This window comes from Phyllostomus discolor, chromosome X, assembly GCF_004126475.2.
Source record: "Phyllostomus discolor isolate MPI-MPIP mPhyDis1 chromosome X, mPhyDis1.pri.v3, whole genome shotgun sequence".
Lineage (NCBI taxonomy): Eukaryota > Metazoa > Chordata > Mammalia > Chiroptera > Phyllostomidae > Phyllostomus > Phyllostomus discolor.
The window spans coordinates 85,111,283-85,123,694 of record NC_050198.1 but is presented as its reverse complement, the minus strand read 5'-3'; the positions used below and the strand labels follow the sequence as shown (position 1 = coordinate 85,123,694).

The 12,412-nt window shown below is 35.2% G+C and overlaps 1 protein-coding gene across 5 annotated transcripts in view; it reads right to left on the bottom strand.

The window, feature by feature from the left end:
- LOC114504539 (integrator complex subunit 6-like) overlaps window positions 1–12,412 on the bottom strand; it is a 56,566-nt gene that overhangs the window by 14,990 nt on the left and 29,164 nt on the right. For all 5 annotated transcript variants that reach the window (XM_028522210.2, XM_036016900.1, XM_028522211.2 and 2 more), the window contains 2 exons: window positions 11,524–11,676; window positions 7,950–8,082 (listed from right to left, as the gene is read on the bottom strand). In XM_028522210.2, coding sequence (XP_028378011.1) covers window positions 7,950–8,082; window positions 11,524–11,676 — 286 coding nt within the window. The remainder of the gene's footprint in view (window positions 1–7,949; window positions 8,083–11,523; window positions 11,677–12,412) is intronic.

Here is a 12,412-nt window from a genome sequence, read left to right as displayed (position 1 = left end):
AGAACAGATTGGTGGTTGCCAGAAGTAAGCATGGGGTGGGAGATGGGCAAAATGACTGAAGGTAGTCAATTAATACAAACTCCCAATTACAAATAAGTCATGTGAATGTTATGTACAGCACAGTGACTATAGTTAATAGTACTGTAGTGCATATCTGAAAGATGCTAATAGTATATCTTAAAACTTTTCATCGTATGATAAAAATTGTAACTATGTATGGTAATGGATGTTAACTAGACTTACTGTGGTGATCATTTTACAATATATACAAATATTGAATCATTATGTTATATACCTAAAACTGATATAATGTTATATATCAATTATATTTCAATAACAAATAAACAAACAAATATACTGTCATACTTTTTGCTGAAAGACAAAAGTAAGAGTCTGTACAAAGTATATGAGCACAAAAGTTAAGCCTCTAATTTCTAGGTAATGATGGCAAGCTCTAAATTATGTTTCGAATTATCTACAATCAGCCTAAACTTTGTTAGCCATATTTCCCCCTTTTTATTTATTTGATTTCAATGGTCAGACATTTTAAGCCAAACTTTGAGTCTCTCAAATATTAGTTAACAATTGAGTACCAGATGGGAGTGGGATTGAGAAGATGGATAAAAAAGGATAAGGAAATAAGAAGTACAAATTAGGACTTAAAGAATAGTCACCAGGATGTAAAGTACCGTATGGGGAATACAGACAATAATACTGTAATAACTATGTATGGTGCTTGGTGGGTACTAGACTTATTGGGATGATCACTTAGTAAGTTATATAATGTATAATCACTGGGTTGTATATTCTGAAATTAATATAATATTGTATGTCAACTGTAACTGAAAAATAAAAAAAATATTTTAAAAGATTGGGTGATGACACTAGTAAAAGCAAGTAGAAATGTTATGTTGAAGTTTAAATTCTGCACAACTAAATTATGTTTCTTGAATATCATGTGCATTAATATACCTAAAGATATTTCCCTTAAATAAGCAGATCCCCCTATCTTTTCACACCTATAATTCATTATTTTAATAACTTAAATACATTCTATACACCACATGAAAATTTCTAAAACATCTCATTATTTCCTTTCAAGGGTAAGATAAAATATTCTTTCATAATGTAATAATTCAAAATTGACATCCACAGACATCAACATGAACCTGCCACACTTACCATAAATACCAAAGATTTTTATAAATTCATCCTCTATTTTGTTTCTTCAGGTTTCATTGGTTCTTATCCAAAATCAAATGCTTTTACTTCCAATGACAAGGCAATTCCTATGCCATATGCACAATTTCTTTACAAATAGGGCTGTTCTTTGAAATTCTGAATTACTTTAGTTAAGGAATAACTGTGTATTTTCTTCCTTTTACTTCTATAAATAAATTACTCACTCCTGCTGAAACTAATTTAATAAATTTATGACGTCATAAAATGGAGTTTTTTTTTGTTCTTTTGAATCAGAGTATAAAGAACAAAGAAAAAAGATCTAAAGAGACTGCTGGCTCATTGTAGCACCAAGGTATTTTAAAGACCATTAAAAAAAGACCATTCGTATCTTAACAGAAAAGAATGAGAAACGATGGAAATATCATGTTACACTGTGTATTTTATGTGAAGTCTGTTGGGAATTAGGCAGATTTTGGAAACTAACTGATAAATTCCACAAGAATTGGAGAGACATTTAGATATAAATAGATTAAATAATGAAAGTCAATAATAGTTTTAATATTTCTAACACTGCTGATTGCAATAATCCACCTAGGAGTCAATTTAGTTTAATTATTTCTTGTCGTATTTTTTTTGAAACAGGGGTAGGAGAAAGAAAGAAAATCTTCCACAGTCTAAATTAAGGGTACAGAGAGTTTAGTCACTAATTCTATAGCTCAGAAAATGCTTTCCATGGTATTAAATTTCCATTCACACGGAGTCTCTAGGAGGGTATAGTAAAGATGTCATAAACAATTAGCTAATCAACATTTGAAAGACAAGGAAGTGAGTGTAGGCTGAGATTAAAATGATATTGCCAACACCTCAAAAACTACTGACATTTTGTCTTCCAGTTCCTTTCTCCCCATTCACTGCTTTAAAGAGGAAGGGAGACATGGGTCCGAAAGTCAGCCACATAGTTAGCTGAGTAAGCTTTGAGAAATTACTTCATCTTTTTGTGCCTCCATTCCATCTATAGAATCAGTTTAATGATAACTGCATTACACACAAGACTGTTCTGAGAACTAGATTATGTACATGAAAACACTGTATAAAATGAAACTGAATATATAGTGGTTAATACACATCAAGTTATCCTCTTTCCATTATTTTCTCTTGCTTCTCCTGGTTTCGATATGGAGCTAGTTCTTCATTTAAAAAAACAAACAGGTGAATTGAATGTGGTATGTTAGAGAAAAGTTGTCATAGATGCCTTAATTTCTGTAGCTATTGGTCCTCAACAAAAACAAATAATAATTTCCTAGTTTCCTAACTGAGAGATAATCTTCTTGCCAACTATGATAATCTGGTTACCATCCTACTAACATGATTCTTCTGGTAGTTCATTGATTCAATTAAACTTCACAATCTATCCCATGTAAGTTTTAATGCTTAAATAATTAAACCTTTAACTACTTTCAATGGAAATCTTGAGTTGGTAAAGAAACAGGAGTCATCTTTATGGACGAGTATTGTACTATGCAGTAGTGTACTATGCAGCGATGCTTCCTGGCATTATGTAGTATATTGACTTAACTTGCTTTTTTTACTAAATGCCCTGCCCACTAAAACTGCAAAACTGTCCTATATCTTTATATTATATCTTCAGGATAAAAGAGTGCCTTCAATAGATACTAAGATAACATAGCTATTAATAATGACAATATTAATAATGAAGCTAATAATATTATCAAGCAATATTTTCCAGGTGAGTTCTGTGCAATTTACTGTATTAATTAATCCCAACTCAATCCCTTTGAGGTAGTAACTATCATTATTCTCACTTCATAGATGAAATAACTGAAGCACAGAGAGGTTAAGTATCTTATCCATGGTCACAAAGCTAGGAAACAGCAGAGCCAGGATTCATACCAGCATAGCTAAGCTCTACGGTCCATACTTTTAAGCACTATGGAAGCTACATAATCCAGAAAGTGAAGTAATGGTAGAAATGTAAAGAGTGTCTATTTCAGAACCTCAACATCAAACCCAAGTTTGAGATTCATGGGCACAAGGACCTCTAGCCTCAAAGGCTATGAAAACTCCATGCTTCTTAGAATATACAAGTTATAGAAAAGCCTAGAGATAGGTATATGAAGCTAAAGGGCAGAATGGGAACTGAGTCAAGGATCGGGTGGCCCTGAAATTGACATGTGGGTTTAGGGAGGGGGAAGGAATGAAAGATGCCTTAGAGGTTTCTGGTTTGGGGTATTTGCAAAGGGATCATGATGCTTTAGGTAGGACTGGATTCTCAGTGTTTTAGGTTAATGAGGACCAGGTTAAATGCCACATATGTCTCTCTGGTGTTAGAAGACATTTCAGAGAGAAGGGAAACTTGGCATTTAGGGAATAGAGTGATACAGACTAAGAGGTAACCAGGAAGACAGTGTCAGGATTTGACCTTACATAGTACTGGGGACTCTGAGAATGTGGCAACTTAAGCACAGAAGATTTGAGGCAAAGGAAGATCTGAATGCTTCCTCTTAACTGTTATGTCCTGTCCACATCTGACCTCTATTACCTGTAAGACCAGCCAAGACCAATTTTAGAGGGTGGGTCTTGCTATTATAAAGTGCTATGTATCTCAGTTTCTGATTGAAGATCAGCTATTCTACATAGGGGCATTTTCATATAATGATTTGGAAGGTAACCTGAGTTTAGAACAAAGATGAAATACTGGAATTCAACCCATAATAGTTCTAAAGAACTTTTCTACTGCCCTGCAGTAATGAGGGCATCTCTACCCCATGGTGTCAGTGGAGACCATGTGAGGATGAGAAATGAGGAACCCCTACTTCTCCCAACCAGGACAGTATCATTCTAGTGAGAATCCAGAACTCCTAACCCTGCACAGCAATAACAAGGAGCTCCCTCCTTCTGGGGGTCAACAGAGGCCAATGGGGAACCTGGACTTCTACCCTCTTGGCACTAATGAGGCAGTACCTCAAAATCTCTTCCTGAGAAGTGTAAGAAGAAACAAGATAAAACAGAAAATTTAAAACTGGATTTAAAGAATATCCAGAGATTCACAATACTGGAAATGTTCAGGTTTCAATTAAAAATCATTCACCATACCAAGAACCAGGAAGATCTCAAAACAAATTCAAAATGGCAATCAAGAGACACTAACACCAAAATCACAGAAGGGGAAGGGTCAAGTCAAGGAACATGCATAAAGGACCCATGAACAACGATAGTGGGGTGGAGATTGTCTTTGGGAGTGGAGATTGGACAGGGCAGGGGAAAGCAACAGGGGGAAAATGGGGACAACTGTAACTGAACAACAATAAAAAATAATCAGGAAAAGAAAAGGGCAAAGGGTGAAAAATTAGGACAACTGTAACAGAATAACAATAAAAATGATTAAAATATTCAGTTTAGGTTTAAAGGACCAACCATAACAAAAAAAAATATTTCAACAACGAATTATAAACACAATTGAAACAAATGAAAGAAAATTAAAAGATTCAGCAAAGAAATAGAAAGTGAGAGTTGAAGATATAAAGAAGAACCAAATGGAAATCTCAGAATTGAAAAAAGCAATAACCAAAAAAATATCACAATGGGTGGGCTCAAAGGCAGAATGGAGGATACAGAGGAAATAGTAAACTGAAAAATAGAATAGAAATCATCCAATATGGCCCTGGATGATGTGGCTCAGTGGATTGAGTGCCAGCCTGTGAACCAAAGGCTCATTGGTTCGATTCCCAGTCCAGGTACATGCCTGGGTTCCAGGCCAGGTCCCCAGTAGGGGGCATGCAAGAGGCAACCACACATTGATGTTTCTCTCCCTCTCTTTCTCCTTCCCTTCTCTACTCTCTAAAAATAAATATATAAATCTTTTAAAAAAGAAAATATTTTTTTAAAAAGAAATCACCCAATATACATAACAGAAAACACACCTCCCCACAAAATGACCAGATATATGATTTGCAAATTTTCCCCATTCCATTGGTTGCCTTGTCACTCCATGGGTTGTGTCCTTTGATGTACAAAAGGTTTTAAGTTTGATGAAGTCCCATGTGTTTATTTTTTATTCTGTTCTCTGTGTTTTTGGTGTCATGTCTATTTTTATTTCTTACAACTGCATGTAAATCTACAATTTCCTCAGAATAAAGTGTACTTAAAATAGAAAAATAATACTATTTACAGTTTAAATAAAGAGTACCTAGTGTAATCCTTCATTGTATAATCTGAAAACTGGGGTCATAAAGGTAGCTTGTTTTGTCAGAACATAAGTTTTATTCTCCTACTATAAACCTTGATCAATGATTCAGGGTCAAAGTATGATATCAAAACATGGAATTGGAATGAGCAAAAAAGAAGAAAACTGAAAATTATTATATTGAATTAAAAACCAAAACACACAAGTAAAAAAAAAGAAAAAGGGGTAAGTAAATCCACAAAATACAGGGAGTTTTTGTTGGTAGACTTATTAATCAGAGACATAACCTATATTATACATCAGTGACAATCACCTTCTAGAAGATACTTTTAGACTAAGAAACAAAGAAAATAGACTCTACAGAACAATCATGCTAGTATATTTATGATGACCCATTCTTAACCTTAACTTGGAACTTTTAAACCCATATAAATGCAATTAAAAATTATGCAACATGGAACACTGAAAATAATTGCCTTTTTGGTACATTTTATATATATATATATATAATTTGTAGTACCAAAATAAATCTTATGTTTTTAAAAATAACTTTTCCTTTTCAATAAACAGAAGATGGATAAAATACAAATATAAGTCATACCACCATAAAAGTCTTAGAGGAGAACATAGACAGGAAAATTTCAGATATTCCATGGAGGAATATTTTCACAGATATGTTTCCTAGAGCAAGGAACATAAAGGAAATAATAAACAAATGGGACTTCATCAAATTAAAAAGTTTCTGCACAGCTAAAGAAAACAGTAGCAAAACAAAAAGGGAACCAATTGTATGGAAAAATGTATTTGCCAATTATATCTCAGACAAGGGTTTGATCTCCAAAATATATAAAGAACTCACAACTCCACACCAGGAAGACAAACAATCCAATTAAAAAAATGGGCAAGGGACCTTAACAGACACTTCTCCAAGGAGGACATACAAAGGGCCCAGACACATATGAAAGGATGCTCAGCATCACTAGCGAACAGAGAGATGCAAATTAAAACCACAATGAGATACCACTTCACACTGGTTGGAATGGCCATCATAAACAAATCAACAAATAACAAGTGCTGGTGAGGTTGCAGAGAATAGGAAACCCTAGTACACTGTTGGTGGGAATGCAGACTGTTGCAGCTACTGTGGAACACAGTATGGAATTTCCCCCCCAAAAAACTAAAAATGGAATTGCCTTTTGACCCAGCAATTCCACTGCTGGGATTATATCCTAAGAATCCTGAAACACCAATTCAAAAGAACCTATGCACCCCAATGTTCATAACAGTGCAATTTACAATAGCCAAGTGCTGGAAACAGCATAAGTACTCATCATTAAATGAGTGGATCAAAATCTGTGGTACATTGACACACTGGAATACTATACAGCAAAAAAACAGAAGGAGTCTCTTCCCTTTGCTACAGTGTGGATGGATCTGGAGAGCATTATGCTAAGTGAAGTAAGCCAGGCAGTGAAAGATAAACACCATATGATCTCACCTGTAAGAGGAACCTAATGTACTCATCTGATATCATACATAGCTATTACAATATTATTGGGTATATTCCTTATGCTATACTTGGCTATTGTAAGTTTGTATATAGCTTTTGTACAGTTTTTATAACTGGCAATTTGCACAACTTAATCCCTTCTCCTTTTTCACCCAACCCCCTAAACCCCTCCCATCTGGCAATCATCAAAAAGTTCTCCATATCTGTGAGTTTGCCTCTGCTTTGCTCATTTATTTTTTTAGATTCCACATATACATGAAATCATATGCTATTTATCTATATCTGGATTATTTCACTGATAATAAAAATATTATGCTTTTAATGATTATATTAAAACTCAGTAAAGGTTTGGTCCTCTTTGCAAAAATTAAGAAACTCCACCAAATAAAAATACTCGCAACTTTACAACTAGAAGGATACCATATGGTATTATATTACTCTAAACAGATGTGGCTCTTTAAATGAGAAAAAAATCTCAACACAGGTTTTTGGTGATATCTGAATAACAGCTTGTGGAGTTGATCCTTTTAGAATATTGCCATGGAAACCACAGCTTCTACAACTACAATTATTGCAGAATTTACTCTTGTACCTAAAACAAATGCCTCAAGAGCATTGAATATTCTTTTGTGGAGGAATTAGTGTGAGCCAATACTGCTACAGAAGTCCTATTTTCTGAAGAAAACCATCATACTTTTGGAGCGTTAATCCCAATCAATGGTATTTTTTGGCCTAAACTGGTCTATGAAAAGGCAAGTGCACTTAAAACTGGGGTTAGGGTGGGGATGACAGCACTGGACCTTGCAATGTAAAGAAGAGCATAAAAATCTCACACCAGAGCTGTCTCTTCTGTTTGATGTGAAAACAAGAAACAAAAAACAAAACAGAAAACAGTGTGCAAATTCTATCCTTCCAAATCAGTTTTTAGATTTTAGATTTTATATATATTCAGATATCAGCTGCTCTTTGATATATGTAAAGTGCTTAGCCTATCATATATTTTTTTGTTTTGTTGTATTCTAAAGATGATTAAATAGGACAAACTTTACTTACCTAAAAGAGGGAGTAAAACTGGGTAGTTGTACGGCATCACAAAGAGGTTTACACAAGTTAAAGTTGTACTAGCTTTTAAATAACCAAATGGATATCCAAGTTCATTATATTTTCCACTGCTAGTAACAAACACCTGAGAATAACATGACATAATACACAGTTATGACGATAAGGATTTTATGTAAAACTAAACGCATAGCAACACTCCATAGCCACATCTATGGCACAACTTAATTGTAATTTTAAAATGGGAATGGCGCTTTTAGCCTATGTTTATGTCAAATATATCACACTAAATAAGAATGTTAAGACTGCAATTCTTTCATAACTTATAATAAAAAAATGAAACTGTTGCCCTGGCTGGTGTGGCTCAGTGGACTGAGTGCTGGCCTGTGAACCAAAGAGTCACCAGTTCGATTCCCAGTCAGGACACACGCCGGGGTTGCAGGCCAGGTCCCCAATAAGGGGCACACAAGAGGCAACCACACATTACTGTTTCTCTCTCCCTTTCTCCTTTCCTTCCCCTCTCTGTAAAAATAAATAAATAAAATCTTTTTAAAAAGATTTTTTAAACGATTTTTTAGAGAGGGAAGGGAGGGAGATAGATAGAGAGAGAGAAACATCAATGTGCGGTTGCTGGGGGCTATGGCCTGCAACCCAGGCATGTGCCCTGACTGGGAATCGAACCTGCGACACTTTGGTTTGCAGCCCACGCTCAATCCACTGAGCTACACCAGCCAGGGCAATAAATAAAATATTTTAAAAATAAACGAAACTGTAATATGCAATAACCATTCAGTTTGTAGTCTACATCACCAATACCCAAATATTTACTTGGATAACACATGGAAAATAAGGCTGAAATATAATTAAATGATACTGGCCATTAAAACAAATTGACTTTTCAAAAGAAGAAATGGTGACCACTGTAAAGACTTTTAGGAAATGGAATGTAGCCCCATGCCTAGAGCAGGCAATTAGAAAAACAAAGCCCATTTGAAGGATTATGCTAAAAAAAGATTATGCTAACACTCCTCATGTGTATTACTATTAAATCTTGCTCAACTTCCCTTTGATGCTCAATTCTCCTACCTACTATTCATTTTTCATTTTTACAATAAATATTTACTGATAAGCCAGGCACTGCTGCTAATTATTTTGAGGCAGCAAGGAGATGCTTTGGTTCATTCTGGAAGCCATTGATCTTGTAAACTATGCTGGTAGAGCAAACATTCAATAACAATGAAAACATTAATCTTTATTTCATATGATTATCATCTGATTCCTTATTGATATTCTTGATTTGATATATATTATATCATCAGGTCCCATACACTTGATATGCTGTGCTGGAGTCCTCTAGCTACCACATTTTCTCTGTGTTTCATGAGTCTTTCAACAGTATCATTTAAGAGAAAAGTCAAACCCTGATGGTGAACAGGATCCATTTACCTTGTTAATTCTTGGTACCAGCACTATCACCTGCCAGCTCACTAAACCCTTGCTATACCTAGTTATAGCTAAGAATAAATCCTTCCTATGTAATTTATGACTCCACAAAACAATGAGTTGTGCTAAAACATGACTCATCTACTAGATTTCATATGTTCACTTGAAGCTTAATAGAAACAGAAAACAATAATAAAACATGTTGGATTTCCCCTTGTTTCCTAATTGTGTATGCTAGAAGCAGGGGCTGGGGGATCATCATAAAGGATATAAGACGTTGCACACAGCCATCAAAGGTTAAATCTGTGAGTCCCATGAAAGGAAAAGCACTGCTTTTGTTCCTTTCTCACTTTCTTTCTCTCTCTTCCCTCCCTCCCTTCCTACCTTCCTTATTTCCCATAAGCCTCTTGAGCTCCTTGAGTTTTCCAAATTCCTTATCACCTGCAGATTCAGAGCATTTTGGGGTTCAAAGTGATCATTAGAGACCATCTAGTCTAGAAAAAATAAGTGTCTGGTTCAAAACCAGATAGTTGGTGGCACAGCCAGGGTTAAAATCCAGTCTCCATAATGGTTTTGCCAAATATCCTGGCTCCTGATTCATCTAATTCTTTTTCACACCCACTAACTAATTAATCACATTAAAACTATTCTAAATCAAAGTAACATAAGGCACAGGAGAAAAGCATATGGCACATCTGAGGGGTGGGACAAGGAGCAAGGACAGGATTTAAGTTTCTTTGGAGAACACTCACATGCAATGTGCTACATAGAAAAGAGGGTTTATTTTAGGGAAAAGGTGAAATTTATAATTTTATTTGTTTTTTTGCAAATCTTTTTCAACCCATAAATTCAAATGACCTATATTGACTTTAAGTTAGCATTCTATTACCCATATCTCTATATTTCTAGTACATTTTTGGGTATATTTTATTGAAATATAAACATACATCCAAAATAGTGCATGAATTGTAAGTATATATTGTAGCTCAATGAATGTTCACACAGTGAATTCACATGTTTGATCAGCACACAGCTCAAGAAATAGAACATGACTAGAAGCCTCCTCATGTCATCTTCTGGTCACTACTCTGCACCCTTGAGAGAAACCACTATCCTGACTTCTAATGAAGTAAATCAGTTTGTCCTCTTTTTGAATATACATAAAGCAAAATCATACAGTATGTGACCTTTCATGTCTGCCTTCTTTTGTTCAATATTATATTTATGAGATTATTCTGCTTCTTGAACTTTTCTATCCTTGCTTTAAGCCCGTTTCCTTTTTTCTACCCAGTTTTAGCATCTTTGGAGGATTTAAGTAGCTTAAAGACAACTAGTAGAAATAGCATAAAACATATTTTAGTATGAAACAGATGACAGTCTGAAAGCATTCCTTGCGTAAATAGAACCTAACAATTACTGATTGCTATATGATGCTATAGTTTAGAAATAGAACAAACATCTTTACAGTGTACAACTTCCTTCTCACATCCAAATAAAGAGGCTGTAACTGCAGTGTCTGGATTTTTACAAATTAAAATCCAAAAGTGAATCTAGTAAAAAATCAGCAAGACCTTCTGGTTGAAGGATCACACTCGCAAGAGCCAGTGAATGTGCATTTGCTTTATCTAAGTAAAATCCACACTACACACACCAATATGCTTGGCACCACAAAAAGAGTTTGATTACATTACACTAATACAGAAAGTAGTTTCAGGGCTTACAGCTTTTTGTCAAAATATCTTGTACTTCTAATCTGTCAAGTTCACACTAAGGGTTGAGAACTTTGCTTCAGCTGCAGAAGCCACAGCTAAATAGAATTATATCCCTTAGGTTAGGGATTCTTAACGAGGGGTCCCTGAACAGGTTTCAAGGGAATCCTCCAAATCCTCAGATATACAGGTTTCATCAGATTTGACTACCTTAAATGGCAATGTACAGTAGGCTAATGATTCATATCAGTGTGAAATTATTTGCTTGGCCCTGTTGTCCATTTGATGACATTTTTGAGAAATATTATTAATAGACTCAGCCCAATTATTTCTAGATAAACATTTGAAACTTGTTTAAACAATTCCCATATCCAAGAGTAGTTATAGATACTTGTCTAACAGGTAAGGATGAGTACCTGCCAGCAGGTATGGGGAGACTTGCGTTCCAGGATGTACTGAGTTAAAGGTGAAGGTTCAAGTTCATATTTATCAAAGGGAAGTTTGTCTATTACCATTGGCTCACAATCTATACAGGAGAACCTCACAATAGGATGAGATGTTCTTGGAGGCTAAAAAAACAAGAGGGGAAAACATGGTCCGTTATAAGTGAGCTTACATTTCTAATAATTCTGCAACCCCTTTTATAAACCATCACTGAGATACAGACTAGTGTTTTGAGGAAAAGGCTGCTGATCTCTAGGCATCACCAATGACTTCAGTAGGGGGAGAGCACTCAGATTCTTTATCTCTACTATCTATTTGGCAACAGGATAAAGAAAGGTAAATTATAATGCTTGTAAGTACAATCTCAGTAAAATAAAAAATAAAACTACTTTGAATATGTTTAAGAAGTCATTACAATCTGTAGGATGAAGCCTGGATTTCAGATCCATTTTGCAACCTCCAAGCATTATCTGGCCTTCATTCTTTTGTACCATGAGGTTACAGATAGTCCAGACACTGCTAAAGAAGAAATCCATGAACCTTTCTAAGGAGGTAATAATAGAGCTAGATAACCACTAATGAGCCAGATGAAAATTGTAAAGGCATAGAAAAGGCAAACTAGAGTAGACCAAAACTGAGCCAGTCAAAACTCCAGGGCGCAGTAGAGTTTTTTTCTAGTTGATTTTTTACAGCACTTCTCACACCCACATACTTGCTTTGAATAGCTAGAGTTGGGGGTGCTTTTGGCTGGGCTGCAAAGGCCTGTTTGCCTGGGGAGCTAGAGCAGATTGATGGAGCAGCCATTTTATTAATGAGTGCAGCCTGTGGGAGTGGAGGGCATCAGAGAGAGAAATAGTGGCA